Genomic DNA, 21,442 nt, shown 5'->3' with positions numbered 1-21,442 from the left:
AGTGGGTAACCCTGACGCATGCAGTGTCGGCATCCCATATGGGCACCGGTTCGAGTCCTGGCTGCTCCACTTCCAATCCAGCTCTCTGCTGTGGCCTGGGAAAGCAGTAGAGGATGGCCCAAGTCCTTGAGCCCCTGCACCCACGTGGGCGATCTGGAAGAAGCTCCTAGCTCCTGGCTTTGGGTCAGTGCAGCTCCAGCCATTGGGAAGTGAACCAGCAGATGGAAGACCTCTCTCTTTCTATCTGCCTCTCTGTAACTCTGCCTTTTTTTTTTTTTTTTTTTTTTTTTTTTTTTTTTTTGCCAGAGTGTCTTGGCTTTCCATGCCTGAAATACTCCCATGGGCTTTTCAGCCAGATCCGTGTGCCTTAAGGGCTGATTCTGAGGCCAGAGTGCTGTTTAGGACATCTGCCATTCTATGAGTCTGCTGTGTATCCCGTTTCTCATGTTGGATCATTCTCTACTTTTTAATTCTATCAGTTAGTATTAGCAGACACTAGTCTTGTTTACGTGATCCCTTTGACCCTTAGACCTATCATTATGATCTATTGTGACTTGAAATTGATCACTTTGACTAGTGAGATGGTGTTGGTACATGCCACCTTGTTGGGATTGAATTGGAATCCCCTGACACGTTTCTAACTCTATCATTTGGGGCAAGTCTGATTGAGCATGTGCCAAATTATACATCTCCTCCCTCTCTTAATTCCCACTCTTATATTTAACAGGGATCACTTTTCAGTTAAATTTAAACACCTAAGAATAATTGTGTGTTAATTAAAGAGTTCAACCAATAGTATTAAGTAGATAAAAAAATGCTAAAAGGGATAATTTAACCCAGTTTTGCTCTGTCATAAGTGACCATATAATTCCCATTTTTGGACGTAAAGCCAGGAGCCAGGAGCTTCTTCCAGGTCTCCTATGCAGGAACAGGGGCCCAAGGACTTGGGCCACCTTCTACTGCTTTCCCAGGCCATAGCATAGAGCTGGATCAGAAGTGGAGCAGCCAGGACTTGAACCAGCACCCATATGGGATGCCAGCACTGCAGGTGGCACAGAGCACAATGCCACAGAGCTGGGTCCCAACGTCATGGTTTTTCCGATGAGTTCCTGCTCAGTTTAGGCCACACGTGTAAGCCAAAGAAGAGATGCTTAAATTGCAGCAACAGACTTTTCTATTTCTTTCTTTTCTTTTTTTTTTTTTTTTGACAGGCAGAGTTAGTGAGAGGGAGAGAGAGAGAGAAAGGTCTTCCTCCTGTTAGTTCACCCCACAAATGGCCACTATGGCCGGAGCTATGCCGATCCGAAGCCAGGAGCCAGGTGCTTCTCCTGGTCTCCCATGGGGTGCAGGGCCCAAGCACTTGGGCCATCCTCCACTGCACTCCCTGGCCATAGCAGAGGGCTGGACTGGAAGAGGGGCAACTGAGACAGAATCCGGTGCCCCGACCAGGACTAGAACCCGGGGTACCGGCGCCGCAGGCAGAGGATTAGCCTAGTGAGCCGCGGCGCCAGCCAGGACTTTTGTATTTCTAAAAGCCAAAGATAGCACCTGAGGTGTACCCAGTGGGCACTAATTAAACTCGTTTTCTCTCAAACTGTGATCCTAGTTCATGTTTCTTAATTGGAACTGATACTTTAAATGATTTTAATAAAAGGAACCAACCCAGAAAAATTATCAAACATGTCCTTCACATAAAATACTGGCTCACTATTTAGGGATGAGATGGGCCAGGGCCAGCACTGTGGCGCAGCAGGTAAAGCTGCCACCTGTGATGCTGGCATCTCATATGGGCACCGGTTCAAGTCCTGGCTGCTCCGCTTCTGATCCAGCTCCTGCTAATGTGCCTGGGAAAGCAGTGGAGGACGGCCCAAGTGCTTGGGCCCCTGCACTCAGGTGGGAGACCCAGAAGAAGCTCCTGGCTCCTGGCTTCAGTCAGGCCAATATGGAGGGTCTCTCTCTGTAATTCTTTCAAATGAATAAATAAGCAAATCTTTAGAGAGAGAGAGAAAGAGAGGGGGGGAGGAGGGAGGGAGGGGATGGGCCAATGACTACTGAATGAGTGACCTCTAAAAATTCAGGTGATTTAAAAAAAAGAGTTTTATCTATTTGAAAGGCAGAGTCGCAGAGAGAGAGAGAGAGAGGAAGGGCGAGAGAGGAAGGGAGAGAGAGGTCCTCCACTTGTTGGTTCACTCTCCATAAGGCTGCAACATCTAGAGCTGGGCCAGGCCAAAGCCAGGAGCCAGGAGTTTCTTCTGGGCCTCCCATGTGGGTGCAGGGGCCCAGGCACTTGGGCCATTTCCCACGGCTATCCCAGGCGCATTAGCAGGGAGCTGAATCGGAAGTGGAGCAGCCAGGACTCAAACTGGCACCCATATGAGATGCTGGACCCATTACGCCACAATACCGGCCTCCTTAAATGATTCTTTATGTAAAAAGTGCAATAGGAAATAGTGTGACATGGAGTTGGAAGATGGAAATATTGCATGCCTCAAAGCACAAAAGAGCAAAGCCAGGGTGTGGGCCTTCAGACAGTCTGCACCTGGCCTCCAGCACCTTACGAGATGCAGTTCTGCCCTAGAATTCTGGCAGAGCAGAATGGACGCTTCTGGGGATCTGCCCACAAGACTACGATCCTGCCACTTCACTCAGAGAGGGCAACACAGGCAACGGACGCAGCTGTGCCAATCCAAATTAGGAGCCAGGAGCTTCTTCTGGGTCTCCCATGTAGGTGCAGGGGCACAAGGACATGGGCCATCTTCAAGTCCTAGTGGTGTCCTAAAAAAACACAGAGTTTGTCTGCAAGGTGTGCTTTCCATGAACCGTTACAAGCCCCTCATACTCCCTCCCACGTGCTGGCCAAGCCTCTGCAGCTGGGTGACCCAGCACAACAAGCTCAAGGCAACTGGTGGGGACAGCGCCAGAGCCCAGTGAAGTACACGGTTACCACGGGGCTGTGGGTCTATCCCCCACCTCCTGGGCTTGTCCTGAGAGGGGCTGTGGCTTTGGTGCTTGTGTGCTGAGGGGATTCAGGTTCTAAGACGTTGGCAGGACGGCGCCGTAGCTCACTAGGCTAATCCTCCACCTTGCAGCGCCGGCACACTGGGTTCTAGTCCCGGTCGGGGCGCTGGATTCTGTCCCGGTTGCCCCTCTTCCAGGCCAGCTCTCTGCTATGGCCCGGGAGTGCAGTGGAGGATGGCCCAAGTGCTTGGGCCCTGCACCCCATGGGAGACCAGGAGAAGCACCTGGCTCCTGCCATCGGATTAGCACGGTGCGCCGGCCGTGGTGGCCATTGGAGGGTGAACCAACGGCAAAGGAAGACCTTTCTCTCTGTCTCTCTCTCTCACTGTCCACTCTGCCTGTCAAATAATAATAATAATAATAAAAAGAGAAAGAGATCTAAGAAAGAATCGTTTAAAAAAAAAAAGACATTGGCAAAAACTGTACCCCAAGGGAGCGTCAAGAAAAGGGGCGGCCTTCTCTCCTGGGCGGTGAGGACTGGGCGGGCTGCATTCACAGGCGGCAGCCAAGCTCTCACTTGCTGTCTCAGGAGGGATCATCAGGTGGGGCTCCGGAGTCTGGGGATGGAGCCAGAGGAGTGGACTGAGCAGGCCTCACCATTTATAAGTTTGCTGGCAGCCAGGCTGCGTAATTAAGAAAGGGTTGGGGAAGGGGGGAAGTGGGTGGAGAAGCCAAACGCATTGCATTAATGCCAGCAGGGAAGCCAGGACCGGGCCTGCTCAGCTTCTCCCTCGCACCTGAGCAGAGGGAGGGTGGGACTCCCAGGTCTGGGTCTCTCCAGCCCCTGGCTCAGCCCCAGCCTGCCCCCTCCCCCCACCATGGGCTGACAGCTCTAGGTCTGGGTCTCTCCAGCCCCTGGCTCAGCCCCAGCCTGCCCCCTCCCCCCACCATGGGCTGACAGCTCTAGGTCTGGGTCTCTCCAGCCCCTGGCTCAGCCCCAGCCTGCCCCCTCCCCCCACCATGGGCTGACAGCTCTAGGTCTGGGTCTCTCCAGCCCCTGGCTCAGCCCCAGCCTGGCCCAGCTCTAATGAGAGGCTTTGCTGCATGGCTCCCTCTAAAGCATCTTTCTCCATCAAAGCTCCGGGGCTTCCCGAGGGACCCCCTGGAAGCTGCTGCTGAAATGCTCTGTGGGGTCTCTGCTCCCCGAGCAGAAAGTTCTGAAGCCCCTCCCCAACCCCCCCAACCCCCGGAGCAGGGTCGGGCTGGAGCTGCTCTGAGTCTCTTCTCTGTGTGGTCGCCTTCAAAGCCTTGCAAATGCTCCAGGAGATCTATTTCCTGATGCGTTTTCTTCCTGGCTTGCGGTCAGGCCAGAAGAGAGCAGAGCAGATGTCAGATCTGAAGCTTTCCCATTCCAACCACCTGACTCTGCCGCTGATGGTTGGTGACGTGGATGACGTGCCTCGGGGCGCTTGTCACTCAGGGAGAGGACGAGGCCCTGCCACGGCCAGCCGCGTCTCTGCCCGAAGGGTTCTTTCCTCCCCTTTTTAGACACTCAAAACCGGAGCTGGCACTCTGGTGTAATGGGCTAAGCAGCCATTTGCAGTGCCCGCATCCCATATCGAGTCCTGGGGCTCCACTTCCTGTCTAGCTCCCTGCTAATGCGCCTGGGAAAGCGGCAAAAGGATGGCCCAAGTGCTTGGGCCCTGCACCCACATGGGAGACCTGGGTGAAGCTGTTGGCTTTGGCCTGGGCACTACCGCCATCTGGGGAGTAAACCAGCAGGTGGAAGATCTCTAACTCTGACTTTCAAATAAATAAATAAATAAATCTTTAAAAAAAAAAAAGACCTTCTTTCCCTAAATGTAACGTGATGTTTAGGATAAGGCACACTGCACACACCACGCAAAGCCAATTAAACTCTGACATGAACTTGGTGATCGCACAGAGCTCTGATTTGAGGCAAACTGACAAAAGAGCTCCTTTAGCCCTGTGCAGACACGGGCGTATTTTATAAACAGGCCCCTTGTTGACTCGTCAGAAGGCAAACCTAAGGGAAATAATTTCATGATGAGATTCTGAAGTTTTTCATATCTAAGGGATTGACTCTTTACTTCATCTTCTGTTTTAAATTTTAAACTTTTTTTTTTGGGGGGGGGGGCAATTTCAGATTTATAGAAGGGAAAACGTAGAGGGCTCCAGCTCCTGGACTGTGTTCACAGATGTTGAGAGCCGGAGCTGCTGGCCAGCAGGGGGCAGGCTGACCGGCAGCATCTCTACCCGGAAACTGGGATAACACCTCTCTCAGCTTTTGTGTTATTTCTTTTTTCTTTTCTTTTTGTTTTTCTTTCATTTTTTTTTTTGACAGGCAGAGTGGACAGTGAGAGAGAGAGAGAGAGACAGAGAGAAAGGTCTTCCTTTGCCTTTGGTTCACCCTCCAATGGCCGCTGCAGCCAGTGCGCTGTGGCCGGCGCACCGCGCTGATCCGAAGGCAGGAGCCAGGTGCTTCTCCTGGTCTCCCATGCGGGTGCAAGGCCCAAGGACTTGGGCCATCCTTCACTGCACTCCCGGGCCATAGCAGAGAGCTGGCCTGGAAGAGGGGCAACCGGGACAGAATCCGGCGCCCCGACCGGGACTAGAACCTCGTGTGCCGGCGCTGCAAGGCGGAGGATTAGCCTATTGAGCCGCGGAGCCGGCCTGTGTTATTTCTTTTCTTTTTAGATTTCTTTCATTTATTTGGAAGGCAGAGAGAGGGAGAGAGAGAGAGATCTCTGCTATTTCATTCCCCAAATGGCCACAACAGTCAGGGTTGGGCCAGGCAGAAGCCAGGAGCCAGGAGCTTCACCCGAGTCTGGGGCCCAAGCTTCCCGGCTGCACTAGGACTGAGCCAGACTGGAAGTGGAGCAGGCAGGACTTGAACTGGTGCTCTGATATGGGAGGCTGGCATTGCAAGTGGTGGCTTAGCCTGTGCGATACAATGCCGGCCACCCCAGGCTGTTGAGTAGCAAATGAGGAGACAGCTACGGAAGCCACCTGTAAACTGTAAAGAACCACAAAGTATGCGGACATCAATTATCATGATTACTCACCACAACACGTGGTTGCAGTCTTTGTTCCCAGGAGGCAGATGTTATGGGAGGAGGGAGGATAGGGAAGCCTCTTTTCCCCAAGGGCCATTTGCGTGGGTCAGACAAAATTATCAACTTAAAAATTAACCTTGGGGCTGGCACTGTGGGTGGCGGGTGAAGAGAGAAACATTCTCTCTCTGTTCTCCGATCTCCCTGCTTACTCAGAGGTCTTGCTGGGGAGAGGGAGGCGGTCTTGAATGATGGGGAAAACCCACCAGGACAGGCCTTGGGGACACCCCCTTTGGTCATTTCTGGCCCTCCCCTCTCCTCCCCACTCATAAAGGGTCAAGGACTCCTGGGAAACCTTTCAAATTGCCTAGAATAATAGCAGGTGCGTTAATTTACCCGTCTCCCTCCATTTCGAAGCCTTCTGCTGCGCCCACTCTGTCCCTCTCATCCGCCCCTGGCTTAGGGATCCCATGACAACAACTCAGGGTCTCCCTTTTCACAGTCAGAAACACAAGATGCTACTTGTCCCGCGGTTAACACCTATTGTGAGGTCAGACACTGTGCAGGGACCTGAGGCAGAGAAAGCAGAGAATCCTATCCGACGGCGGAAGACGGAGGAGCCGGGAAGGCTGGGAGGGGGGGAGTTCTGAGAACTTTCCAGAAGACAGCCTTATAAGGCAGTTTCTTCTAGGTTGCAGTGGCTCCAGGGCAGGCCAAAGGGTATTCCAGGCTGTGCAGAAATGCGGGCTCAGCTGAACCACTCCACCGCAGAGCTGCTCCGTGTGCGAGGAGGCGGTGTCACAGAGCCCGCCCTCCTCCTCCTGACTGGCCCGTGAGCACGTGAGGGCACTGGAACGTTCTCCACGGCTGTGTGCCCGCGGCTACTTAATCCCAGGCGTCTGAATTCTGTCTCCCTGCACGGCAGTAGGCTGGGGCCCGCCCCTTCACTCGCTGGTTCCTTAACTCTGCAGAAACCCTAACTTGTGCTTGGGATGGCTTCCTCCCCAAGGCATCTGAAATCCTCTCCTTCCAGGCAAGTTCTTTCCCACAGCTGCTCCAGTCCCTCAGGTCTTTCCCACAATGCCATGACTAGGGCCACCACCTGCGACACTGGCATCCCACCTGGGCGCCGGTTCAAGTCCTGGCTGCTCCACTTCTGACCCAGCTCCCTAACGTACCTGGGAAAGCAGCGGAAGATGGCCCAGGTGCTTGGCCCCTGCACCCACGTGGGAGACCTGGAAGAAGCTCCTGGCTCCTGGCTTTGGCTTGGTCCAGTCAGGGCCACTGCAGTCATTAGGGGAGTGAACCAGCAGATGGAAGAATTTTCTATCTCTCTTTCTCTTTCCCTCCCCTCCCTCTATGTAACTCTTTCAAATAAATAAATAAATCTTTTTAAAAAATGCCACGATTAAAGGTATGCAATGCTATAAGAAAGCAGCCTGTGATTCACTCACTGTTCTAGAAGTTTCTCTGCTCCAAAAAAGCAAAAATTTTTTTTTGACAGGCAGAGTGGACAGTGAGAAAGAGAGACAGAGAGAAAGGTCTTCCTTTGCCGTTGGTTCAGCCCCCAATGGCCGCTGCAGCCGGCACACCACACTGATCTGAAGGCAGGAGCCAGGTGCTTCTCCTGGTCTCCCATGGGGTGCAGGGCCCAAGGACTTGGGCCATCCTCCACTGCACTCCCGGGCCACAGCAGAGAGCTGGACAGGAAGAGGAGTGACCGGGACAGAATCTGGTGCCCCGACTGGGACTAGAACCCAGGGTGCCAGCACCGCAGGTGGAGGATTAGCCTAGTGAGCCGCGGCGCCGGCTGCAATTTTTTTTTTTAAAGCATCTTCCACTGCTTTCTGAAGGTGCATTTAGTAGGGATCTGGATCAGAAGTAGAGCAGCTGGGACACAAACCCGCATCCACACGGGATGCTGGCGCCAGGCCTGACCAGGTACGCCATAGCGTTGACCCCAAAAAAAGCAACTGAGAAGAATTTTACAAGCGTTTCTATTGGGCCAGGGCAGACCCTTGGAGAAGCGACCTCTGTCTTTCAGATCTGAGGGAGCCAGAGACGGGAGCAGCCCCTGGAGACACAGCATTGCAATGGGCAGAGGCAAAGCGCTGGAGACACGCGGGCGGGGACCAGGCTCTCACTGTGGCCACCATGTTGCAATCCGCACTCCTGAGGGTGCCAAGGGCCAGCTTCCCATAGCCTGGATCCAATCCCGCGTTGGCTCCCTGGAGGGAAATGGGGCCTGCCTGCCCCACCACCCTCCCTGGCCCAGCTCGGGGTGGGGGGGCATGGTCACCACCACCCAGCTCTCCCCAGGAGGCACAGCCTCATGCTTCAGCTCACAGCGCTCTGCTTGGCTCCCGTATGTGACAAGTAAAAACCGTGCGCACCACGTGACATTTTCCATATGTGGACCTCGCGGAACGGCTGCGTCCAGCTAACAAGGGGTGCGTCTCCTGCAACACTGAACAGCTACTCTGCCAGCTAGCTTCAGCAGCACACGGCTACTGATCGCCACACCACGATGGACAGCAGCTCACTTGAGTTAACTCACTGAAATGTTCTGTTCTTTCAACACATGCCTGCAATGGCTGGGGCTAGACGGGGACCAAAGCTGGGAGCCGGGAACTCGGTCTCCCACGTGGGTGGCAAGGGCGCAAGCCCGTGGGCCATGCTCTGCTGCTTTCATAGGCGCGTTAGCAGGAAGCGGGATCAGAAGCAGAACAGCCGGGACTCAAACCCCCACTCTCACATGGGCTGCAGGTGTTGCAATCAGTGGCCTAACCCAGCGCCAGCCCCAGTGGGATTTTCCCCGATTCCACCCATAAGTGAGAGCATGCAGCATTCGTCTTTCTGTGCCTGGCTCAATTCTCTGGGCTTAACGCCCTGCTGGCTCACCTATGCTGTCGCAAATGGCTGGAGCCCCTTGCTCCAGGCTGAACAGCACTCCCTTGTACATGCACTCCCTTGTCATCTGTACGGATGACTCCACACTCACTCTTCTCCTCCTCGTCGTCTCAGTTAGGATGTGACCCTGCTTGGTGACCACAGCCCTGTACCAACTCATACACCCCCGAGATAAATCAGACCATAGGACGATTTCATTTAATTCCCGAACCCTCGTGTCAACTGTCCACGAAGTCCCTAAGTGCACTGAGGGACCATCACAGAATACAGGCATTTAAATAGCATGCTAACAAGATGAAAATAAAGTGAGTCTAAGATGAGCTTCCCAAAGGACAAATATTTCAAGCTCACCCAACAAAATGAGTTTCTGGAATCTAAATGATGGCTGAAGCTGTTTCCAGTGTCCTAGGCAGTGAGGGGAGTGGAAATTTGGGATGGGCTAGGGGAAGTGCCCACCTGGGATCAGCATGAGGAGAGTGGAAGACGGGGGTGGGGGGGGGTGGGGGGGTGGGGGGTTGGGGGTGGGGGGTGGGGCCCAAGAGCTCATAGAGCTCAGGAAGGCTCAGGAAGGCAGAAGAAAAGACCGCAATGGGCAGGAGCGTCCACGCCCATGCATCCCCTGGGAAGGCACTTCCTTGAGGGAACTGCTTTGTCTACTCAACAAATATTTACAAAGTGGCCAGGGACAAGGCAACCCCGGAGTCTGGAAGGAAGCACAGTCTAGTCTAGAACAGCCAAACTGGTTCTTGTCCCCTGCCCTGCCTCGCGCTCCCTCCCCTAGCTGGGACCCTTGCGTGGGTGCTTGGCACGGCTCTGCCCGCCCCACCTCTAGCCCGGTTCCCTGTGGCTGTTCATCACAGCACACAGGATTACAGGGACGTATCTGCTTCTGCCTGAAGCTCAAACTAAAGTGCACGAGAAGGGGGCTCATCATCTTATTCCCGGCCACTTACCCTGACAGGAGGGCAGCGGCGGTCCCATCATTCATTCATTCATTCATTCATCCCACTGGTGTCTCAAGCATACCAGGCACTGATACAGGCCTTGCGGACATATAAGGGTACTTCAAAAATTTGGTGGAAACTGGAATTTAAAGATAAGTTTATTTTGGTGCAAAACAGTTTTGAAATGCGTGGAGGGGGGGTCTTCAAAAAAGATTGTGGAAAATTCCTATGATGAAAAACTATGCATGTTAATATTCATCAGGGGCTCCCTGTGGACAGTCTTTAAGGGCAGCCCTGTGGGACGGGCGTGGTTACAACTGCATTTCACAAGCCAGGCCACCCATGGGCACGGAGATCAGAAAGGGCTCAAGGCTATGGTTTGCAAGCGGTTAGGAGTCACACCCAGGGAGTCCTGGGTGCAACCGTGCTATGGTGCGTCCTGCAAACAGACACGGCTCACGTGCACACAGAGCTCTGAAGGCCAAGGACATCATCACGGGGCAGAGTGCATCACAGAGCAAGTGGCCAGGTCAGAGTTCAAAGGGAGGAGAAAGGGCGGGCATGTGCAGAGGTGGGGACGCGGTCCAGGCCGAAGGCACAGCATCTACACGGGCACAGAGGCAGGAAGAAACCAGTGTGGAAGTGAGAACGGAAACACCTCCTGTAGCCGGAGCATCAAGGAGGCCGGAGGCACGTGGTCAAAATGGCAGGACGCTGGCATACGGTGAAGACTCTACGCCTGCTGGCGGCATGAACTTGGTCACGAAGGTACAAAGAAGGGGCTGAATCAGTGAAAACGAATTCTGAGGGAGAACAGAGGATGGTACCCAACAGGATCAAAGTGGCCAAAACGGGACAACCAAGGAACTCAGTTCTCAGGAGCCGTGGAGACAGAGCAGGGCCAAGAACAGGAGTAATGGAGCACTCTGTTCTCCACCTGTGAGTTCAGATGAGCCCTCGCTTCTCTGTACCCATTCCATCTCATCTACGTCAACGGTCCAATCCCCCTCGCAGCTCCCATGGCTCAGGGACCTCGTCAGATCTACTGGCACAAAGTTCAGGGATAGTGGCAGGGTCTGAGATGATTCGCTCATTATCTCGCAGACCGATGGTCGGGAGGACGGCTTGGCCTTGCTTCCCAGAGATACAGACAGCAAGCAGACCAAGATGTCCCTCCAGAAAGAAAGTCGTGACCCCAGGAAAGAAGGGGCTGGGGCCGGTGTTGGGGCACAGCAGGCCAAGCCGCTGCTTGTAACGCCGGCATCCCACATCAGAACGTGGGTTCAAGCCCTGGCTGCTCCACATCTAATCCAGCTCCCTGCTAATGCACCTGGGAAAGCAGCAGAAGATGGTCCAAGTGTCTGGGGCCCTGCCACCCACGTGGGAGGCCAGGATGGGGTTCCTGGCCATTTGGGCAGTAAGTCAGTGGACAGCAGATCTCTCTCTTTCCCTCTGTCACTCTGCTTTCCGAACAAATCTTACAAAAGAGCTTTAAAAGCAAAGAAGGGGAGGATTGAGATTCACTCCAGGGTGTCTGCCTCTAGTGCACAAACCAGCAAGACCTGATTCTTGGTGCGCTGGCTGCACGGCACAAAGCACAGCGCTGACACCAGCTAGCTGCTCATTCAGTGTGCGTTAGCTGAGACCAAGAGAACTAGAAGCAGGCTGACCCAGACTCCCAATGCCTCCTCCCTCTCAATACGGTAACTCAAGCTTCTTCCGGGAAACAGCCAGAGGAAACCAGAAAAATGTGTTGTCCCAATCTTCGCAAAGCCCCAGGGCAGAATGGCACAGAAGTAAAGGGTATTCTGTCCGGCCTGCTTCCACCACTGTCCGGATACAGCCAGGGTCAGGGCACCCAGTCTTCTCCCCATCTGTCTCTGGGGTGGAAAAGCATACACCGCTGGACGCATACTGGCTTCTGCCGTCTTGGAATTCCCCTAGAATGAGTGGCGGGCACACAACCCCATACCTCTTAGTCCACGTTGGAAAAGAAGGGTGCATTTATGTCAAGGTTTCCAGTTTTTGATGCTATTTCTCCTAATGTCCTCCCCAAACGGAAAGAAAAGGCAGGTGCACACGCCCAAGGAGCTTGCAGCCTGGGGAGGTGGGAGGAGTGGCGTGCCCACGGTCAGCAGGGAGCCTGGGCCCGTGTTTGATGTTCTATCGCTGTACAGTGCGTTTACAGGGATAGCAGGAGAGGAAAAGGATAAGACGTGCTGCGGGCTACCCGAGGAAGAAGCCCACCTGAACAATCACAAAGGTAACCTCTCACTCTGGTAAGGCCCGCGTCTGCCCTTCATGCTGACAGGCTGTGGGGAAAAACTCCTTGTAACTTCCCCAACAACATCGCCATATGTGGAATGAATTCTTAGCGCGATTCTCGCCCCACAATGGAACTGAACCACAAGGGAGACGAAAGGGAGGAATGGCTGTTTGATGGAAGCCCAGATTACTTGCAGCGTGATTATTTTTTTTTTAAGTTTAAGGCGATGATACTGCAAACAGTTAACAGTGAGTTACTCCATTTAAGGCTTTCAATGGTGAACTCTCAGACAACTGACACACAACCCCGTAGGGTCTGGCCTTCTGGGAAAAGTTCTGAAGAAAGAATCATTATCTAGAAAATGAGGCAAAGAAGCAACAGCTCTGTCTTCTCAGAGCGGCCTCCCCCCTCCCCTCTTCCACCTTGGCTGGGAGCAGCCGAAGGGCTGCCAACGGGGAATTTCGACCTTTCCCTGGAAACCACTGCTGATGGAAAATGTTATTTCAGGCATGAGAGTCGAAGCTGGTTTTCTTTTTTGGAAGTCGGGACTCTCCTTGTTTTCCTATTTATGACAAGCTCAGATTTGTCGGGGATCAAATCAATCATCCAACACCCTCAGAGGCATCCCCGCTCCACGGTGCATCCTGGAGACAAGTGCCGCAAAAGGAACAAGCAAGAAAAAACACAACAGCCATAAAGTTCCCAAGACAAACTACGCCGTAACAGCCTTCTTCCAAGTCCGCGTCTTATTTTTGCCTAGCTAGCCAGGTTGCCGTTCGTGAATGGGTCATTTCCAACGAGCGAGTTTTCCCTTAATACTAACAAATAGGAAATCCGATTGTAGAAACCCTCAACACCCAGCCAGCGAGCGCCCCCAGGAAGCCCCGTCTCGGGTTTCACCAACTTCGCCCTACTCTTCCCCAAGGAGGTAAGTCCGGGCTTCCATCTCTCGGGCCCGCGCACCGCCCGCCCGAACGCAGAGCACCAGGGAGAAGAAGCAGCCGGCCGGAGGCCCCGCGCGTGCCCACCTTGCTCGCAGGTGCCCTTGCTGACCTGGCTGATGGTCTTCTCCCCGCGGCTCTCGGCGCGCAGGCTGGCGGCGCGCAGCTGGCAGCCGCTGGGGTAGGTGGTGCCGTCGCTGCCGCACACCGGGTAGCGGCTCTTGCACACGCACACGCCGCTCACCGCCGGGCCGCCGGCTGCTGCCCCCGCTTTACCCTTCCGCCTCTTGCGGCTCTTCACGCACTCCATGCCCGGCGCGCAGTGCCCCCTGCCGCCGCCGCCGCCCCCGCACGGCTCGCCCTCGCCGCGGGCGCACACCGGGCAGCAGCCGCACTCGTCGCGCGTCTCGCCCAGCGGGCAGCCCCGCGGGGGCAGGGGCGGGCAGGCGGCCGGCTCGCAGGGCCCGCAGGCGTCCGAAGAGGAGGAAGAGGAGAGGGGCAGGAGCAGGAGCAGCAGCCCGGCTGCGCCGAGGAGCAGGGCGCGCAGAGCCGGCCGCTCCATGGCGAGGCGCGATGTCCGCGGCGGCTGCGGCGGGGCGCGCGAGTGGGGCGGCGCGGGCCGGCCGGCGCCTTAAACGCGCTGCCCCGCCCGGCCGGCCCGCGGGAACCACTCCCCGGGGCGGTGAGAGCCGGCCGCGCCGCCCTCCCGGGCCTGTGGGGCTCGCGCGCTGCTGCGGGCGGGGCGGGGCGGGGCGGGCGCTGGCACCGGCTCGGGGTCCCCGCCCTGCCAGGCTCCTGCGCAGACCCCCGGGCCCAGCTCACCGCCCTCTGGGCCCCTGCCTTCCCGGGTCGCCTCTTTGTGCTCCCTACGACTTTGGGACGACCAGGCCTTTAACCTGTTAGATTCTCCGAGCCCCTGTTACACCTGCGTCCTGGGGACCGCCTGTGGGTGGGTTGGGGGAGTTCTCTTAGGAACCAGGCCGCTGTGGGGTAAGGGGGAGCACTCCCACCCGCGGATTTGGTGTTCCCGTTGGCCATAGGCGCCATGTGGTCTTGGGCGCCAGGCTGAAAGGGTGCGTCCCCTGCCAGTCACTGCTTGGGGCGGGGCGCGGGGGGGGGCTGTGACCATCCTCTGCGCCCCGCGCTCTGCCCCATTGTTCCTTCCCAGGCCAAGTCCGGTTGGAAGTGCGGGTACTGGAATGCCCTGAGCGGGGTGCTGCTGGCGTCCGTCCCAGGGAGCCCAGCTCAGTACAGGTACCCCGCAGGTACCCGAAGCGCCTCGGGTTCCACCCGTGAGGTTTTAGGTAGAAACGGTTGAGTTCACCGCAGTCTGTGTGCAAACCCAACTTCGAGGGAACAATACTGACCCTTCACGCCCCCTTCCTCTGCAGACGCTGATTTTTTTCCCCCAGTTTTTGATGGAACACGTAGCGCTTTCGTGTTATATGAGGCTCCTTCAAAAGGCACAGGGGAAAATGGAATTACAGGCGAAGGGAGTTTGGGTGCAAAAGGTTTGTTGAAATCCGTGCAGTCTTTGAAGATTTATCTGCACCATTCTGCCTATCACATTGTAGCTTTTCTTTAAGATTTTATTTATTTGAGAGGTAGAGTTACAGACAGTGAGGGGGAGAGACAGAGAATGCTCTTCCGTTTGCTGGTTCACTCCCCAAATGGCTGCAACTGCCAGAGGTGGGCCAGGCTGAAGCCGGGAGCCAGGAACTCCATCCAGGTCTCCCATGGGGGTTGCAGGGGCCCAAGCACTTGGGCCATTTCTTTCTTTTTTTAATTTTTTTTATTTATTTTATTTTTTGACAGGCAGAGTGGACAGTGAGAGAGAGAGACAGAGAGAAAGGTCTTCCTTTTGCCGTTGGTTCACCCTCCAATGGCCGCCGAGGCCGGCGCGCTGCAGCCGGCGCACCGCGCTGATCCGATGGCAGGAGCCAGGAGCCAGGTGCTTTTCCTGGTCTCCCATGGGGTGCAGGGCCCAAGCACCTGGGCCATCCTCCACTGCACTCCCTGGCCACAGCAGAGAGCTGGCCTGGAAGAGGGGCAACCGGGACAGAATCCGGCGCCCCAACCGGGACTAGAACCCGGTGTGCCGGCGCCGGTAGGCGGAGGATTAACCTAGTGAGCCGTGGTGCCAGCACTTGGGCCATTTCTTACTGCTTCCCCAGGTGCATTAGCAGGGAGCTGGATCGGAGGTGGAGCAGCTGGGATCTGAACCAGCATCCATATGGGAGGCTAGCATTGCAGGTGGTGGCTTAACCCATTACACCATAAGGCCGGCCCCTATGGAACTTAAATCAGCACAAAATTGGAGGGGCCTCAAATGCTCTTTTAATTTTTCAACCAATATTTTCACAAGATGAGTTAAATACAAAAACAGTAAGTTCTGTGTTTAAATTAAGAACAGTGGTTTAGGAGCTCTTTAGTGTGTTCTGAAGAAGTGAGTTGTTTTTTTTTTATCATCATATATGACAAGAAGTGTCTTTGGAGCAGTGTGCCAGCACACCGCTGCCTTTCCCCCACGGTGCTGGTTATGTGCCCCGGAACACAGTCCCTGTTGAAACAAGCAGAGTGTGCACACCATTTCCTAGCCCCGCTGTAGTAGTTTGCTGGTTGAGGTCCACTGCACGGATTCAGCCTGCTGTGGCTCCCTTTCCTAATTGTAGGTTCTTAGCAGTTGACACAGCGACGTGAATTCTGGTAGAGTTGGTATTCGTGGGCGGCCGTGTCAGGACAGCTGGTTGGGATTTCACTGGGTTGGGGGTGGGGGAGCAGGAAGGGAAGACAGCTGAGCAATGTGCTTCTCCCTGCAGCTGGAGGAAGCCCCCAGGCTGTACAGAGTGTGTGAGTGTGTGTGTGTGTGTGTGTGTGTGTGGCGTGGGGGGGGGGGCTGTCGCCAGCAGCTGGATCCCAACCCCATGCTGTGGTTTGAATGTTTGCGTCCCCCACTTTAGCCCGGAAGTCCAACGTTAATAGCACTAAGAGGATGGTGACTAATCCAGCTACGGTGTTTAGAGATGGGAAGAGGTGAGAGTGGCTCAGGTGGTTAGGGTGGAGCCCCAGTGATTAAGTGCAGGGGGGCTTTATAAGGAGAGAGGCTTCTCTGGCCGCACGACCGCACCTGCAGGAAGGCCATTGGCAGAGGCTGAACCCGCGGGGCTCACCCGTCTTGGATTGTGACCTTCCAGAACAGAGCCAAAATAAACTTAATTTGTTGTAGTAACCAAGGGCTGCGTCAGAACCAGAAGGGAGGCCCAAGGACAGGGGACAGTAGAGCGCTGCTCAGCAGGTGGAACAGAGTGAGCGGGGTTCTCGCCATGGGAGGGAGCCCCTGGACTGCGTGGAGGCCTTGACAGATGTGTTTATTCACAGGAAAGGGAGCAGGAAGCCATGCAGCCTGCCCTGAGAAGTTGGGCCGTTCCCCCCTGCCGAGAAAGACAGCGTCACCGTCTTAATTCAATGAAGAGCCTGGATGTGGAGGCAGGGTTACGCCTCTGAAGGCAGAGATACTTTTACTTCGTCCTATTCGATCGGATTGCCTTTTGTTGCTTTGTCTTGTCTCACAGCCCTGGTTTGAACCTCCGGTGTGATGCTGAACCTGGGTGGCGAGAGCCGATGTCCTTGTCTAGGGAAAGCGTTCAGTCTCTGGCCCCCAATTGTGATGGCAGCTGTGGGGTTTCCACAGGTGTTCCCACCAGGGTGAGGCGCCGCCTTTCTCTTCCAGGTGTGTCGAGGGTTTTTCTCACCAGGCGGTGTTGAAGTGAGTCAAAAGTCTTCGTGTGTCTTTTGAGATGATCGGTAAAGATGCATTGATTTTCATGGATACGGTGGATGCTGCGAGTGGAGTGGTGGCTGCCGCGAGTGGAGTGGTGGCTGTTGCACCAGCCTTGCATTCCTGGAATAAATCCCACTTGGTCAAGGAGTACCATCCTTTTTCTCTGTTTCTAGATGTGCTATTTTTTTTTTGACAGGCAGAGTGGATAGTGTGAGAGAGAGAGACAGAGAGAAAGGCCTTCCTTTGCCGTTGGTTCACCCTCCAATGGCCACTGCAGCCAGTGCGCTGTGGCCGGCGCACCGCGCTGATCTGATGGCAGGAGCCAGGTGCTTCTCCTGGTCTCCCATGGGGTGCAGGGCCCAAGCGCCTGGGCCATCCTCCACTGCACTCCCGGGCCATAGCAGAGAGCTGGCCTGGAAGAGGGGCAACAGGGACAGAATCCGGCATCCCAACCGGGACTAGAACGCGGTGTGCCGGCACCACAAGGCGGAGGATTAGCCTATTGAGCCACGGCACTGGCCTAGATGTGCTTTGCAAATATTCTGTTCAGGATTGGTCTGTAGTTTTCTTGTGACTTCCGTCTCGTTTGGGTGCCAGGGTAACAGTGGCCTCACAGGGTGTTAGGAGGTGTTTTCCCCTCTCCTCCCTTTTGGGAAGAGTATGTGAAGAATCAGTATTAATTCTTCTGTAAATGTTTGGTTGATTTTACCAGTGAAGTCAGCTGGGCCTGAGCTTTTACCCCAGGAGAAGTTACTTGGCCACAGATTCAAGCTCTTTGCTAGTTAAAGGTCTGTACTAGTTTGCCAGTGCTGCCATGGAAAAATGCCACAGACGAGGAGCAGTGTAAGTGGCAGAAATTTTATTTTCTCATCGTTCTGGAGGCTGCAAGTCCAAGTTCAAGGTGCTGGTGGGATTGGTTTCCTCTCAGGGTCGTAAGGGACAGATCTGTCCCAGACCCTGGTCACCCCTTTGTGTGCACCAACTCCTGAAACTGACCCAGGGCACACTTGTTACAGCTGAGTCGTGTCCCCTTCCCCATGTTCATGTGTGAGGCCCCGGTATCGCAATGGGACTGTGTTTGGAGACAGAGTCTTTAAAGAGATAGTGGGGTTGCGGGGAGGTGGAGTTCTATTAAGGTAACTAAGAGCATGTGCACAGAGGAAGGGCCGAGTAAGGAGCTGGTGAGATGCCAGGGAGAGAGGCAGCAGGGTCGTCAAGCCTGCTGATGCCAGCCTCCAGAACTGTAAGAGAATAAGTGCCAAGGGGCCGGCGCTGTGGCATAGTGGGCTAAGCCTCCGCCTGCATGCCCACATCCCATGTGGGCACAGTTTCGAGTCCCGGCTGCTCCACTTCCGATCCAGTTCTCTGCTATGACCTGGGAAAGCAGTGAAAGATGGCTCATGTCCTTGGGCCTCTGCACCCACATCAGAGACCCAGAAGAAGCTCCTGGTCCCTGGCTTTGGATCAGCCCAGCTCCAGCCGTTGCACCCATCTGGGGAGTGAACCAGCAGATGGAAGACCTCTCTTTCTGTCTCTGCCTCTTTGTAACTCTACCTCTCAAATAAATAAATAAATCTTAAAAAAGAAAATCAGTGCCAGTTCAAGCCACCCTGTCTGCAGTAACTTGCTTTGTTTTTGTACACCCACCCTGTCCCTATAACCTGATAGTCTAGTGGCTTTAGGGAGCTAAGGGTGGGGTCTGTTTCTCTTGCCCTCGCCTGCTCTCAAGGCTAGGCCCAGGAGAGCTGGGGGAGGAGGGGAGGAGGCATCTCTTTAGGAACCCGGCTGCCTGCAGTCTTTCTGCTGTTGGTGTTGCTGCTTTCCTGGGTGAGGCGGCCTCGTCACTGATGGGTGACGTGCGGCAGGCCTCCAAAGCCCGGCTTTCTCGTGGGGCTTGGGTGCCTTGTCCCTGCACAGTTGACTGTCACAGACAAGGGAGCGAATGTGCAGCGTGGATGTGTGGGACCTGGAGCAGCCACACAGGGGGAGCACCGTGTTGTTGCCAGTGGGTCTCCCAGAAACAGCTGGGCCTCAGCGCTGGCACAGCCCACCTCGGGCTTCCAGCTGAGCCCAGCTGCTCTTGGGATATAAACAACCTCACACGCACCCACTTTATTCTTCAATAAAAATTTGTTATTTGAAAGGCAGAGCAACAGGGAAAGAGGAAGAGAGAAAGAGAATGGGAGGGAGGGAGGGAGGGAGAGAGAGAGAGAGAGCCTCCATCCACTGGTTTGTTCCCCAAAAGGTTGCAACAGCTAGGTCTGGGCCTGGCTGAAGCGAGGAGCCAGGAACTGCATCCCGATCTCCCATGTGTGAATGGCAGAGGCCCAAGCACTTGGGCCATCTTCTGCTGCTTTGCCAGGTGCATTAGCAGGAAGCTGGATTGGAAGTGGAGCAGCCGGGACTTGAATGAGTGCTCTGTCTGATATGGGATGCTGGTATCACAAGTGACGGCTTAACCTGCTGTGCCACCACACTGGGCGCTCAGCATATCCACTTTAGACAGGGTCACTGTGTCACTCACAAAATACCCAGCACCCGCCTCCCCCACTACACCTGGCTGCTGCTTCACCACTCACTGCTTTGTCTTGCTCCGGTCTGCCTCCCCATCCCTCAGATTTACTGAGAATCAGTTCTTTCTCTTGTCCATGAAGGCTCCATCCACGCCACCAGTGGGAACCTCGGACGCAGAACGGCACTGAACCTAAATACACAATTTGTTCCTGCACCCACACCCCTGTGGTAAAATTTAATTCACAAATTAGGCAGATTAGAGAGATGAAGACAACAGCTAATACTAAAATAAAGCAATTATAACCATAAGCTTTCATAAAAGTTACTTAAAACATCTGAGTTGTTGGTGGAATTTTCCGTTTATTTTCAAGCCTCGCTGGGCCACAGGGAATGGGAGCTGTGGACGAGGAGGGCTCCTGCCCTCAGTTCTAGAATTGTCTCTGCCTTCTGTGAGTACCCTGTCCATGGCAACCTCCAACTGCTTTTTTTTTTTTTATTTGACAGGTAGAGTTTTTTTTTTTTTTAATTTATTTGACAGTTATAGACAGTGAGAGAGAGAGAGAGAGAGAAAGGTCTTCCATTGGTTTGTTCCCCAGATGGCTGCAATGGCCAGAGCTGCGCTGATCCGAAGCCAGGAGCCAGGTGCTTCTTCCTGGTCTTCCATGCGGGTGCAGGGCCCAAGGACCTGGGCCATCCTTCACTGCCCTCCTGGGCCACAGCAGAGAGCTAGACTGGAAGAGGAGCAACCAGGACTAGAACCAGGTGCCCATATGGGATGCTGGTGCCACAGGCGGAGGATTAACCCACTGTGCCACGGCACCGGCCCCACCTCCAACTTCCTTACGCTCCCCCCCCCCCCTTTTTTTTTTCAAAGATTTATTTATTTGCTTGGAATCAGGAAGGCGCCGAGCTTCACCTGGAGCAAGTTCACAGGATGCTGGCAGCACCCTCATCTGAAGATACGTTGCCAGGCCTGCGTCCTTTGCATGTCCACTGGAGACATGAGCTCGACCATCTTGATCCAGCTTATAGAAATGAGACGCCTGGGGCCTGCGCTGTGGCACAGCAGGTTAACGCCCTGGCCTGAAGTGCCAGCATCCCATATGGGTGCCGATTTGGGTCCCGGCTACTCCACTTCCGATCCAGCTCTCTGCTGTGGCCTGGGAAAGCAGTAGAAGATGGTCCAAGTGCTTGGGCCCCTGCACCCTCATGGGAGACCCAGAAGAAGCTCCTGGCTCCGGTGCACTTCCGGCTGTTGCGGCCATCAGGTGGGAGTGAACCAGCGATGGAAGACTTTCTCTCTCTTTCTCTCTCTCTGTCTCTCTCTCTCTCTCTGTAACTCTGTCTTTCAAATAAATAAAATAAATCTTTAAAAAAAAAAAAAAGAAACGAGACACCTGTCATCCGATACAGAAGAGGAAAGCAGAAGCAAGAGGAAACGAAACAGTGTGGACAGTAAGCTTCGAGCAGCGCTCAGGTAGTGGGACATACAGTCGGGAGGAAGGCGGAGGGGCATCAGGTCAAGTCCACACCTTGGCCTGGAGACGCTCAGCCTCCTTCACCTTCTCACGTGAGAAGACGCTGGCGTCGGAAAACGGTAGCTCTTCCGACGGCTGTAGGAGAACTCAAGAGCAAAGTCATTCCAGAGTTCAGAGGTCTGGACAGGAAGATCCGGGTCAAGGCCTCGTCCATATTCCCCAAGCGGAAGCCGTGAAGGGTCCAGTCGTAGGAAGACTGCAGTCGGTCTCGGGACAGAGAAGGACGTCAAGGCAGGGGTAAATGGACAGAGAAGAGGAGGAAGGCAAGGACGGAGTGACAGCAGCGAGTGTGGGCAATCCACAGGCACCCAAGCTGGGTTAGAACATCTGCCCCCAGCTGGGCAGCCAAAGCTGCTGCAAGAGCTGGTAGAGCCTTGAAGGCCAAAGAAAGAAATGAGGAAGAAGCGAAGGGAAGAAAGGAGGAAGCCCAAGCTAGCTGGGTAGAGCAGGGCAAAGAGGGCGAAGAAAGGGCAGGTGTTGAAAGGGAGCCTTTGATTGAGCAGACATTCGGGTTGG

The 21,442-nt window shown here is 54.7% G+C and overlaps 1 protein-coding gene across 1 annotated transcript in view; it reads right to left on the bottom strand.

Annotated features, from left to right (window-relative positions):
• The window catches only part of IGFBP7 (insulin like growth factor binding protein 7), a 64,853-nt gene extending 51,106 nt beyond the window's left edge, over nucleotides 1–13,747 (bottom strand). The window contains exon 1 of the mRNA XM_051820240.3: nucleotides 13,181–13,747. Coding sequence (XP_051676200.2) covers nucleotides 13,181–13,655 — 475 coding nt within the window. The 5' untranslated portion in view covers nucleotides 13,656–13,747. The remainder of the gene's footprint in view (nucleotides 1–13,180) is intronic.
• Between the last annotated feature and the right edge of the window lie 7,695 nt (nucleotides 13,748–21,442).

The sequence above is a fragment of the Oryctolagus cuniculus genome, chromosome 8 (genome assembly GCF_051225735.1).
Source record: "Oryctolagus cuniculus isolate XC-2025 breed Fujian yellow rabbit chromosome 8, ASM5122573v1, whole genome shotgun sequence".
NCBI classification, from domain to species: Eukaryota; Metazoa; Chordata; class Mammalia; order Lagomorpha; family Leporidae; genus Oryctolagus; species Oryctolagus cuniculus.
The sequence above is the reverse complement of the archived record's forward strand: the minus strand, read 5'-3'. Positions and strand labels throughout refer to the sequence as shown.